At 38.0% G+C, this 14,264-nt stretch overlaps 1 protein-coding gene across 2 annotated transcripts in view; it reads right to left on the minus strand.

Moving 5' to 3' along the window:
• The window catches only part of BAIAP3 (BAI1 associated protein 3), a 2,552,914-nt gene that overhangs the window by 674,470 nt on the left and 1,864,180 nt on the right, over nucleotides 1–14,264 (minus strand). For both annotated transcript variants that reach the window (XM_044089547.1, XM_044089546.1), the window contains exons 11-12: nucleotides 11,918–12,023; nucleotides 4,866–4,973 (exon numbers count right to left, since the gene is read on the minus strand). In XM_044089547.1, coding sequence (XP_043945482.1) covers nucleotides 4,866–4,973; nucleotides 11,918–12,023 — 214 coding nt within the window. The remainder of the gene's footprint in view (nucleotides 1–4,865; nucleotides 4,974–11,917; nucleotides 12,024–14,264) is intronic.

Below are 14,264 nucleotides of genomic sequence, written 5' to 3' on the forward strand. Positions count from 1 at the left end.
TGATTTACCCAGGAGAGACTCACATCAAGGCTGGTAAAGCAGTATAATGCATTAGAGCGTCTTCATGTCCAAATAATCATCAGAAAAGCCCCATACTATATATTAGCTAGCTAGCTATAGAACTCCTTCTATGACAAAAGAAAGTCACAACACCTATCTAGAAGAACTAGAATCAATCAGTATTAAGCCGAATACCATTTTCCTAGGTGAGCTAAACTATTCTGCTAGAGACTGAGAAATGCATATCACCGTCAGTGCACAAGCACAGAGATTCTTGAATTGTTTTCAATACAAACAACCTGGAACAAGAGTACCCACCAGTGGGAATAGCAAATTGGATCTTGTTCTTACTAATATGGGAGCATCTTGCACCATCCGTGGCTTGTCTTTATCACTTGTTAAGTATGACCATAAAACAGTCTCCTTTGCAATAAACTTGAAACCAGGAATCCCTTCCACCGAGGTGACCTTTACAAGTTTCTTTATGACAAACTGCCTAATCCTAAATGATACATTGGCAAGCTTGAAATCACCAGAAAACCCAGTTAACTCAACTGAATACACAGAAGTGTACACCATCACACTATACCAGCATGCAAACAGCTGCATAGATGCAGCTGTACCCTATAGGAACAAGTGCAGGGTAAACCATAGAAACAAACCCACAGTGTGAAACCATAATATCAACAAGCTTTACAACAGAGAATTCCCAGAATGTTAGAGCCCTAGTCGCTGAGTTAAACGAAGAACTCAGGAGCTTAATAAAATCTACCAAAGCCAAGTTTGAGGCTAAAGTAACTACACAAGCCAAAGACAATCACAAGGCTTTTTTGTTATGTTCATAACCTCAAAAGTACAATACAGCAATGTGAGGAGCTGATTATGAATTATGTTATCTACACTGAGGCTGAAGATATAGTGTACCTACTGTTCAATAAATTTAGTTCTAATTTTACCCCTCTCCTCCATCCATCTGTCCCTCTAGATATACCTGAAACTGGCTCACCTCCAACTATCACACAAGACTAAGTCCTAAAAGTGCTGTCAAAAGCTAAAACTAATGGCTTGATGGGTCCTCCAGTATCCCTGGCTTCATCTTAAACAGTATGAAACAGGATTCAGCCACACCCCTAATAACACTGTTCTATCTCAGCCTTCATACAGGTTTTGCACCAAGTGAATGAAGAACAGGTACAGTCATTCCCCTGCATAAGGGAGGACCTATGACAGACCAGGCAATTATAGAACCATACAGCTGACCAGCCTCATATACAAAGCCATGGAAAGACCTATCATGGAATTAATTGATCAGGACATAGTGAACCTACAAACACTGGAACCATCTCAGTATGGATTCATCAAGGGCAGGTCATGTCTATTCAAACTGGTGGATTTTTTTTTTTTTTGCAAAATTCACCAAAGCAATGGATGAAGGCAAAATGGTACACACAGCATACCTTGACCTGGCAAAAGCTTTTGACACATTATCCCATCCAGGCATAGTGGAAAAGCAAAATAAGCTGCAAATAAACTCCTGTGTCACCCAGTGGATTGCCAACTCACTCACAGGTAGGATGCAAATGATCAAAATAGGGGACACAAAGAGACTAGTCACCAGTGGAGTCACCAAGGGTTCTGTGCCAGGATCTCTCTTATTTGGTATCCTTTTCTGAAGTGAAAGCCAATAACAATGGGCTCTGGCTTACTAAGTTTGCAGATGACTACAAGCTAGAAGGAGTCATTGAATACCAAAATTACTTAGCCATCCTGCAGGAAGGTTTGTCTCAAATAAATAACTTGTGCCAAAATCATGGATAAAAACTAAATGGTAAAAAATGTATTACTGTATAATTTGGGAATCCATCAAATCCCTGGGAACTACCAAACCGACAATACACCCCTAAGAATTAACCCAGTTGTTCAGATTTTGGAACTTATGTGGACAGTGACCTAATATTTGACCAATGAATGAAAAAGAGGATAAAGAAGATGATGAATGGAAAGGCTGTTGGTCCAGATGACATACCTGTGGAAGCAAGGAGGTGTTTAGGAGAAATGGCAGTGGAGTTTATCCAGATTGTTTAATGAAGTCTTGGAAAGTGAGAGGATGTCTCAGGAGTGGAGAAGAAGTGTTTTGTACTGATTTTTAAGAATAAGGGTGATGTGCAGAGCTGTAGTAACTACAAATTGATCAGTCACAGCATGAAGTTATGGGAAAGTGGAAACTGGCAGCTAGGTTAAGAAGGGATATGATGATTAATGAGCAGCAGTATGGTTTCATCCTGGGAAAGAGCACTACAGATGCGATGTTTGCTCTGAGGGTGTTGATGAAGAATATAGAGAGGGTCAGAAGGAGTTGCATTGTGTCTTTGTAGACTTAGTGAAAGCATATGACAGGGTTCCTAGAGAACAGTTGTGGTATTGTATGAGGATGTCGGGAGTGGCAGAGAAGTATGCAAGACTGGTACAGGATATGTACAAAGGCTGTGTGACAGTGGTGAGGTCTGTGGTAGGACTGATGGATGCATTCATGGTGGAGGTGGGATTACATGAAGGATCAGCTCTGAGCCCTTTATTATTTGCAATTGTGATGGACAGGTTGACAGACAAGATCAGACAGGAGTCCCTATGGACTATGATGTTTGAAGATGACATTGTGATCTGTAGTGAGAGTAGGGAACAGGTTGAGGAGACCCTGTAGAGTTGGAGATATGCTTTAGAGAGGAGAGAAATGATGATGAGCAGGACTAAGACAGAATATATGCATGTGAATGTGAGGGAGGACAGAGGAATGGTGAGGATGCAGGGAGTAGAGCTGGCAAAGGTGGGTGAGTTTAAATACTTGGGATCAACAGTTCAGAGTAATGGTGAGTGTGGAAGAGAGGTGAAGAAGAGAGTACAGGTAGGGTGGAATGGGTGGAGGAGAATGTCAGGAGTGATTTGTGACAGACAGGTACCAATAAGAGTGAAAGGGAAGGTCTACAAGAGGGTAGTGAGACCAGCTATGCTATATGGGTTGGAGACGGTGGCACTGATGAAAAGACAGGTGTCAGGGATGGGGGTGGCAGAGTTAAAGATGTTAAGATTTGCATTGGGTGTGATGAGGATGAAGCGGATTAGGAATCAGTATATTAGAGGGTCAGCTCAGGTTGGAAGGTTTGGAGACAAAGCCAGAGAGGTGAGATTGTGTTGGTTTGGACATGTGCTGAGGGGGGATGCAGGGTATATTGGGAAAAGCATGTTAAGGATGAAGCTGCCAGATAAGAGGAAAAGAGGAAGGCCTAAGATAAGGTTTACAGATGTGGTGAGAGAGGACATGCAGGTGGCTGGTGTGACAGAACAAGATGCAGAGGACAGGAAGAAATGTAAACAGATGATCCGCTGTGGTGACCCCTAACAGGAACAGCTGAGAGAAGAAGAATAATAATACCTAATTTTTAACCAGCGTGTGTCTATTGTTGTAATAATTTTTTTTATATTGCTCAGATTATAAACAAAGGGATTGTGCCTATATCTAGGGATGCTATTGTCTCCTTTTTCTCAGCCCTCATTAGGCTTATCATCAAATATAATGCCCACTTTGTCATGATCTGTTCAGACACATGCAACAAATGGATAGCACACAGAGATACTTTACTAAAAGGATACAAGGTCTAAACAACATGACCTACATGGACCTACTCAAAGCCCTGTCACTATACTTGGTATCCTATAGACCGCTAAGAGGTGACCTGTGTCTGGCATACAAGGTATCCCATTACTGATAGACTTACCGCACATCAGCAAGTCAAATGGCATCAGAAATACTTAGTCTGTGGATATAAACCTCTTCTGCAACATCAACAGAATGGTTTGTAGGGACAGATATATCTTGCAGAGGACACCGTGCTCTGGAACAGACTCCTCATCCACACAAAACAAAACTCATCCCTATCCATTTTCAAGTGCAACTTTGATCTATGGATGGAAAACAGGAAATTTACCCCAGGACTGCCCAGAGTATTACTAATGGACAAAGGTAGCTCCTAAATGCTTTATCCCATGGATGGGTCCCCCTCAAATTATTTATGATATGAACCTAGTTATTCTCATTAGGGATAATATATCATTAACAGCCATGGGATGGGTAAGACCAATCTATAGCCAAATGGGATAGGCTGAAAATGGCCTGCAAGCTTACCTATGAACCTTATGTTGTAGCTAAGCTTCTCGATTACCAATATGTCATAAACTTAGTAAATACATATGAGTCTAGGAACCTATAGGTGACATCTTTTTGAAGTGCCTTCCTGATATGTCTCTTTAACCTTGTCAGAACTACCTTTAGACCCTGATCAGAATCACTGGACTGCAAAGGTAATGTAATTTCCAGAAAGATGAGTTTGGGGGAGAAACAGAGTCCTTCTGTATGCTTTCCTGTGACTGACATTTCTGATATGAGGAAATTCATCATGAACCCAAGCCAGATGCATAGGAAAAGGTATAACACTTTGGACTATGTCACCTGAATCAACTGTTTACAGCTCTTGCACATTTAGTAGTTCTTATTAATCATCCAAATAAAAACTATCAAAAATATAGCTGCAGTAGAAACTATGAATCACTGTTTTGTGCATTAAAAAGTGTTACTGACACTGATAAATAATCTGTTGTTTCAAAAGTATGCTCAATATGTCATAACTCCTAAAACACACTGTCATAACAGTTCTTTGTTAAAAAATATAAAACATGCACAAATATTTTAAGAAGTGAACATCTGGATATGCAAGTAATAATTTGAATGTGGTAATGATAACAGCACACGACAGAAGTAGCTCATTATTTCTTTATAGCTATGACTGCAGCAAAAAGCCAGCATCTGGAACCTGTGTAGTGATGAGGTTAAGGATAATGTGACAGTCTCCCTGCACACGAGAAGAACTCGATCTCGGCTCCAGCTTGAACCACTTGTCTAAACCTCCAACTGGAATTTCCTAAAAACATAAAGGAACATTCATTTATATCACTTAGAAACTCAGATTTCTCTAAACACCCTATTACATTTCCTTTTTTTATGTTTTGGACATCATAATCTCAGCTGAAAAATAATAGACCTTAACACTAGACACTACTTTCAAATTGAGTTAAAGACTCACTGTGTAAGACCCAGTTGATGAATATTACTGCATAATGTTATGTATCTCTACATTTTTAATAAAAAAATTAAAAATAAACAAAAGGAAACTTTTCTTGCCTGTGCATACAGGTAGCATACCTTAATTTGTATTATTGGGTTATGAATGAAAAAAGGTCAGTAAAAATCCACCAGTTTACCCAGTTGCCAAATGATATAAACAATAACAAATAAAATTAAAATAAAGATAACTCCTAATGCGGTTAAAACCACATCTGTTTTACTTACACTAATGTACTATGAAAGTGTGGCAACACACTGGTGCAGTGGTCAGTGCCATTGCCTCACAGCAAGAGGTTCTCTGATTTGATTCTCATATGGGGTACCTTCTTTGCAGATTGTGCATCCCTCTCTGTTTGCATACATTTTTTCCAGGTGCTCCAGTTTCTTCCCACATTCCAAAGACATACAATAGCTGGACTGGGCACTTTAAGTTGCCTGTGTGTTTGTGTGGTCTGGAAAAACAGCTGCAGCAAGGCTAACAATATGGCAGTGTGAACATCCGCTCCAGATGATGACCACTTTTGATGTGACACCCCAAACACCTGTGTAAAAATGGAAAAAGGGGGCTGTGGATGGATACAATGTGCTACGAAAGAACCTTGTACATCTAAGGTGTGTGGATTCAGTTATCAGATCATTGAGATTAATTGTTTATCTGAATGAACTGCTGGAAACTCATGTGGATGTAATCCCACAGCCCCTAATGAAAAGAGTAGGGCAGTTCTCAGATTTCCTGGCTAAATTTCCCCAAGTCAGTATGAATACCACCTCAGGTCTCCCTTGAAAGAGGCCATTGGAGTAGTGAGACTAAACTGGTCAAAGTGTAAATAAATTAATAAATAAAATACTATAAATCCTGTCAGAACAATGTATTTAAGAAGCTCACAAAATACATCAGAAGTTATATTAAATTAGTCACACACACCTTAACAGAAATATTAATAGAAAGGATTTAATTGTCATTTTTTAATTATCATTGTTATTGCAAGACAAACAGATGACCATTATTTTATATACACCTAGCTCCCACACTGAAAAAGATTGCCTGACGTAAGTTCACATTACATATCATAACATCTGTATTGGTAAGCTGCATTTTCTGTAAGCTTTATTTGTAAGAGGGGGTGGTACCCCCCAATCCTCCCTGGGTAGTTCTAAAGGGTAGGAATTTAAGGGAGTTATAAGGAGAATTGATGGAGAATACAGTTTGACATCATTAGCAGTGTAATCTATGTTCCAAAGTGTGATCTTTGTCCACAACTGGTATGAATAATCCCATTCTCAGAACATTTTAGTTGAGAAGATAGGTATCGGTAAGCCAGTTTGAGCTTCAGCCTTAATCCTGCCTTAATATCCATGACATTGCCATTTCTGAGGTTTCTTTAAATCCTTAGACTTTCTTTTTCATAATGTAGTACTGCATCTCTGACTATGAGGTTTTAAAGACATCCAGTGCTCTTACAGAAATTGAACTTGTTTTCATTGTGCCTATTGTCAGTTACATATCCTTCCAGACTAGTGATTAAGAATCTGGCTTGGGTGGCCACAACGTAACACTAAGGAAATCATTTGCCTTTAAGAAAGAAGGTTCACCTGCCATGTGTTCATTTGAAATGCTTTAAAAAGAACATTTAGTGTTGTTTTTAATGAATTCTGATGAAGTCTGGTTGATTTAGGTTGTGTGAAGACAAAAGCACCCAGTCTCAATAAAACCTGGCTGTACTTGGATTATCCTGGTGTACCTCATTTTATCTGTATGGCTGTTTATTTTTTTCTGGTCCTGGTTAGCACCCAAAGTGTTGAATGAACATTTGCTGTTTTTTACGCTCCACACCATATTCGCAGTTTGCATTCCAGAAGTCATTTCTCCCTTCCTCCTCCCACACCCCCAGCACTGACTGCCATTAAGCATACTGCTGATCCCCACTATATTTATCACTAGTATTTTTCCCTCTTTCTCTCCATTCCTTTCCATCATTCTCCCAAGATGTGTTTCTCTACAGGCAGACCATTTCAACTTTCAGGTCTCTGTTTTACTCTTTGAGTTAATGGGACTGAAATAATTATGCACTTTTGACTGTTATACCCTTCCAATAATCCTTAACTGTCTGTGCATTTCCAAAGCTACTTTTATGTTTCTGGGCATGTCAAGTAAGACATTACATTATGCTTCCTATTTATCCTCTCTTTATTTTGTTTTACTAACACTGTACTTTTGCATTTGAACCCTGAATATTGCCAGGTTAGCATTACATGTTCACACTTCCACTAATGTCACCCCAGGTATACACCTCAGATTAATGCACTTTCCTAATGACTAAATTTTGTGACTATAATCTGTTTGTCAACAGGAGGTTGCATTAGTAGGTCTTCACTTGCAAATAATAGCAGCATACCTCTTAACTGTACAGATTTTTACAGAATGTCCAGATTTTTACTGTTATTTTTGGTCTGTTTCTCATACAAGTTTAGTTTTCTGGCAAATCATTGACAAATGTTTGAGGAGTGAAGTTAGAAAATAATGACATTTGAGATTCAGACTTTCTAGTTTTCAGAAAATACATGCTAATGCAACACCTTTCTAACTTTGTAAGAACAATATTTAAAAACGGTCCCAGTTTTTGATCCTTTGTCCTCCCCCATTATTTATGGCTTTGTCCAGATGTTTTGCACTGTGAATCTGAGAGGTATGAGTAACAACGATAGCATGAGATGCATAAGTAATGTATAGAACCACACAATAATTACAAAAACATTAAAGGCACGTAAGTAGGAATCATAACACACAGAAATGTGGTGATGTCAGCTAAATGAATGCAAATGAAGCATGTCAAGTGATAACTATAAATATGTAGCCACAAAGCATCCCTAAGCAAATAGTATAGCTCCTGACTGGAAACAGTGGCACATGACAGGTATGAATCAATTCATTATGTAAGAGAGCTTTTTAGCGCCCTGGTTTTCATATGATAAAAGGGTGTTTGTGCTTTCAGCAACCTTCAGAGATTGTTACTGTCAGCCAAATATGGATTTTATTCTGCTTTGTTTACTAGGCTAATGGCACTTCAACCTTTTTATGCCTAACTATTCCTGTCCCAGTTTTCCAATTATCAAAGCCTAAGGACTACAATGTCTGTGACATATGCCTTTTCCTCAGGGCATCTACATGCTGTCACTATCCATAAGGGACACAGGTGACAACCCAGTGATAAATTTGGAATTTCCCAACCACTGGTCCAAACTCCATCTGAATAGGCTTTGGGAAGAGCTCTACTTCACATACATGAGTAATCTGTTCCACAGAAGGGGTAATCACTGAGACGCACACCCATCCTTCCAACATGTTTTGTTTATGTCACAGACAAGGTTTAGATCATTAGATTGAGTAATTCAAGGGCTGTTTGTTTTGCAAAATGTGTTGCATATTCATCAGGGCTGAATCAGAGAATGCCTTGTCAGTGAGGCATAAATCACCAAATGCCTTCTAGATAATCTGCATATTTACTTATCAATATATTGTGAAGATGGTGTACTATATTATATTAACTTGTTAGAACAGTACTTTATACATATTAATGTGTCACATGTAGTGTTTCTATTGCTGAATTTGGGCTTTTCTACAGATGGCCAAACTGTAGTTCAGGAAGATATGGTTTATTGAACCTCTTTTGCCAGTCTGTGTTCTGAAAAACTTTCTTGGCAGTGGGGAAAGCATTAACCTTTACAATAAATGCAGGAGGTTTATACTCTGTGACTTAATTTACCCCAAGGTCATAGCGCCTAAGAGAAAGTTTTATTTCCTGTGATTCAAGTTCTCTGTGATGATTCATTTCTGAAAACAGATTTTGTGACTCATACTTTGCCAAATCAGCCACTGACCCTTCAACATACTCCCATGAAACTTTCTCCCTACTCTATCTCTCTGTCACATCAAACACAGACACACACACACACACACACACACACACACACACACACACACACACACACACACACACACACACACACACACACACACACACACATACTCGGCCACAGAGCAAACTGATGACATATATCACTCTTACACTAAACAAAATTCAAACCAAAATATACTCAAAATTAGCTGTTTCAACTTCCTTCAGTCTACTGTACAAAGCATATTTAAGTCTGATCGCAGATGCCACTCACTTTGAAAGAATTTACTTGCACCTGCAAATGATCCCTGACCACTGCATTTACTCAAGAAACACAAGCACAAATAAAAAAAAAAACTAAAAGTCTAATATTTTCACTCTGCAGCCCATCTTACAAACTTGATTCAGGCACCCTGTTAAATAAGGTATCCTAAGGTGTCTTAAACCTAAAACTCAGTTGTAAATACCAAACATTGCTCTTGTATGAATTTCATGCAGTTGCCTAAAAGGCCAGTTACATTTCCTTCCATTCCTGTCAATTTATATAGTTAGACTATATATTGCTAACGCTAATGGGAAACCACTGACATGTTAAGACTGTAAAAACACATAACTTCTACTGCCAACCAGGGTCTAGTAGTAAAATACTATCAGCAAGAAACTCCTACAAATATTAGAATGGAAAGTTACTAAACTTAGATAATATAATAGATAAAATGGGTGGAGTCATATATTCTTAAAGAGTAAGTGCATGTTACAATGTTCTTATTTTACTATTGATGAAATGGATGGAAAAAATCATAAAAACTAATTGGCTAATGAAACAGCACTTGATTATTTGCTATAAGCAACTAATGTATGCCACCACCAGTTACCAAATCCTGGAAACATCGCTACACACAAAATTGCTGACTGTTAACACCTAAACATTTAACACACTCAGTTTATCTAAGTAAAGCAACTTAATCAAATTACACACTTTACATGAGCCACTTTTAATTGTAATAATCCACCCAGGCAATGCCCACAGCATTCAATATTTCAAGCCCTTTTATCATAGGATATGCACTAAGGTCTGTTAATGTGTACCCTGTCAAGGCACAACTTATTGTTTAAGGAAAGATATTAAATAATGATACCTCCCAATGACACAGATTATGAATGCAGTTTGTCAGTGTTTCCAAGTGCAGAACAATTTGTTGAAAACAGAGCTCAATGAAAGCTGCAAAACATTTACGAAGTTTTCATTCAGCTATTTAAGAGTTCGCTGTATCATTTAGGAGAAAAGTACATGGAAAGGTGTACTCATATTACAAGAAAATGAATGAAAGTAATCTAAAAGCTGTGTTTTAATAAAACAAGATTCTGAATAGCTGTTCCTGTCCTATTTACAATATTTGGGTCACCAGAGTGCATATAGTGCCATTGGTAGATTGTGAGGAAATGAAATTCTAGGCCTGCTAAATAAAAAGTATATAGGCTGGTACAGCTATATTTGTTTAGAATTACTTCTGTTCCACAGAAACAGGATGCTCCTGTCATTCAACATCCCCCAGTGATTAAAAATACAGCCCTACTGCAAAGGAAAGAAAAAGTAAAATTAAATAACTTAGTCCAAGATGGATCAATTACATATTCTCCTGTTGATTATAATGCCCTTAATAAGTGCAGATCTTGAAAAGGAGGCAATAATTCCACCTACTATACCAGGATGCTTTTATGTCATAGTCTATGGTGACATCCAACTGGGGAAAAAGAATGATATGAAGTTATAACGAAACAATGGGATAACAGTTCATTAAATAAACAAATATTTAAATGATGCAATGTTGCAAATAATTAACAAGCATGGTCATATAGAAAATCACAGTCATGTAAACAAATATAATGCTGACTAGCTATATAAATGTCAGCTACTTAAATCTGGTAAAGGCACTACAAGCAGGAAGGTTTTTTGTGATCATTTCATATGTTAAAGCTAGATTAGCTATGTATAAAAATAGTGCGTTATTTATAAACAGGCAAGTTATAAAAGTTACGAAACACCACAGCTGTGAGTACAAGAGCTACAGGATGTCAAGTTTTCACATGATATAGCTAATTAGTGACTGTCTGTTCCTAAACTGCCTCTGATGGATTATTCCACAAATATGCATATATAGATATATATAGATATATATGTGTGTGTGTGTGTGTGTGTGTGTGTGTGTGTGTGTGTATATATATATATATATACACACACACACACACACACACACACATTTTAGTTTTACTTATTCAGTTCCTTTCTTATTGCATTTTTTTCAGTGGGGACCAGGAGTGAAACGTTTTAATAATATAAAAAAATATGATATGCAAAGTAGGCAGAATAATGTTTATAGACACCAATGACAAGTACAGTAAAAGATAAACAGTGCAGCTGAGTGATAGGATACAAACAAAAGAGCTAAACCAGTGTTACCTGAGGGACTCTAAGAATCAAAAGTGTAAGAGCAGTTAACTTCAGTACCATACATTAACACCTCTGTAACAGGAATCTATGCACACATAATGGATGACATCAACATACATGATGTAATACTGCATGGGAAGGTACTTCTTTTACCCTGCCAGAGGGTAGAAGCTATATATTAGTACATGGGGGCATCTGATGTGCTAAAGTAATATAAATAGTCTAAAATACTGGAATAAGAGCACCTTTGGAAGATGTGAAAGTCTGAGAGCCCTGATTCTTAATGTGTTAGAGCTGTTTTTATGTATTTAAGTGTTTATCACAATCTGTGCAAAACTGCACAGCAAAATAATACAACAAATATTCTTACAATGCAGAACATGTTTTACGTACATTAACAGAAATATTAAGACAACCCAAGAAATCATCCATGTTTTCTTCTGTAACTGCTGATGCTGTTCCATTTGCCCTGGCAGACTTAACAATCTGTTTAAAATACCTAAAGAGAAAGATATAAGAGATTAAGACACATGCATATATCATCGGTTGAAGTCAGACTGTAAAAGGAAAGTACCAGGATTTAGGAAAAGCATGCATATATAATCTAGCAACAAATGTATAAGATCCAGTGACAGGTTCTGCAGCATATTTTATAATGTAATTTTGCCCATATGCTATACTTTCTGCCAATAGCCGACTGTCCAAACTTTTTCCTACTATTCAAACATTTTTTCTATCTTAATCCACAAAAGATTGCCAACTGCAGCACAACAAATTTGTTACATCTCTTCTTCAAAAATGTGTTTTATTGTCAAAGATTCTGTTACTTAAACAGACATCAGATTAAGGATCAGTGCTGACAATTAAACCATGTTGTGGTACAGAAAAAATGCTTAAATTAAACTAATTAGATCTACTAAAACCACACTATAGTGAACACAGACATATATAACTGGGTGTAATGATTTATATTACCTGACTAAGCTATGTTTTTAGACATCATTTTAAAAAGTGCTTCCTCAAACTAATTTGCTATTTTCTCCTTACCCTTGTGGAGTGTCTGATTATATCCACAGAAGAGGTATGGGTGAGGGGGACAGTCATCTGCTTGGGAGTGTGGGGACTTGCCTCTGTGAAAGAAAATACTTTAAGCGTCTCCCTAAATGCGTTTTCTATCATTATGTTTTTTTTTTTTTAATAAGTAGTGCATTCACTGAAACTGCATTGGGTCACCTACGCTAGATCCAGCACAGAGACATGCATATATACAGAAATGTAAACAGCTATACAAAAATACACACATACTAAATAGATCCCATAAGTGTGTGGTGGTGAAGTGAAGCTTCCTAAATGTTCCTCATTATTATTTGCTAAGTCTGAGTTACAGGTGAATTAATTACATGTAGAAACCTCCCTCCCTTACCTTCAATCTACAATTCAGTCTTAACAAATTCAAAGCTCTATCATTCAGGCAAACAGGTTTCAAAATACTAAATTTTTAATAGCTAAATTCTAGCGTATGTCCTCCAAAGCGTGCTGGTAATCAGAAGACTTAGCACAGCAACACTGAGAAGCTTGGTGGCTGAGTGGTAAGATCACTGTCTTGTAACCCCAGTGTAATGGGTTCAAGCCTGACATCCAGTCACCATCTGTCTAGAATTTTGCATACTCTTCCCATGTTTGTGTGATTTTCTCCAGATACCACATTTTACATTCACCTTCCAAAAATTCCAGCTGATTGGCTACACTAAATTGTCCAGATGGCATAAGTTGTGTCTAAAGAGGGTACATGCGACAGCCAACTTAGTAAAGGATAAAATTAAAGTCAAAGTTAGTTGTTTTCACCTTTGTGTCTTTATACTACATATATGTTTTGGGATATGAAGGGCTGTTTAAATTGAAAATTAAAATAAGTTGATTTTTATCTTTGTATCTTATACTACATGTGCATAATGTGATATGAAGGACTACCTAAAAAATTGCTTAGTTTCAACCTCTGCCAGTGTTGTTGAGGGATAGAGCCCTGGTTATGGCCCAGGTGATTTGCGTTCAGTTAATAGTTTTGGTACCTGATGGTGCTGCCTGGGAAGATGGGAGTACCCATCCTGGGATGGGAGGATGTTCACTTGGAACACATTTGTACTGCTGATTTCCATGATGGAGATTCAGGAAACAGTTTGTGTGTGTGTGTGTGTGTGTGTGTGTGTGTGTGTGTGTGTGTGTGTGTGTGTGTGTGTGTGTGTGTCTGTGTCTATGTACGTGTGTGTATGTGTGTGCACTAGTGTGCATGCATGTGCGCTAGTGTGTATGTGTGTGTGTGTGTGTGTGTGTGTGTGTGTGTGTGTGTGTGTGTGTGTGTGTGTGTGTGTGTGTGTTGTCTATGGGGTGGGGCAGTCCTGCCAATGCCAGCCCCTTGTGGAAGTGAGGGGTGGAGTAGCACTGACTCACCATCTGGGTGTTGCTGGCCGAGCATGGGATCATGGGGTATTAAGGGAGAATCCCTGTCAGCAGTCTGATGTTGCCTAGGTGTCTTAGTCTGTTCTCCATCCCAGAACATGAGTTGGAGTTAGTCTAGAGTAGACACCATTGAGGTCAGTAGATTTGATTGAAAAGGAAAAACATGGGATTATGTAATGGTCATCTGTGAAAAGCCAAAAATGCACTAAAAAGTTGCTAAGGTGTTGAAGTATTAAACCACTCTTTCAAAGCCTTCATTGGCTGTCAATAAAGTCTCATATTA

This window comes from Protopterus annectens, chromosome 12.part0, assembly GCF_019279795.1.
Source record: "Protopterus annectens isolate FY-2018-M chromosome 12.part0, PAN1.0, whole genome shotgun sequence".
Classification (NCBI taxonomy): Eukaryota; Metazoa; Chordata; order Ceratodontiformes; family Protopteridae; genus Protopterus; species Protopterus annectens.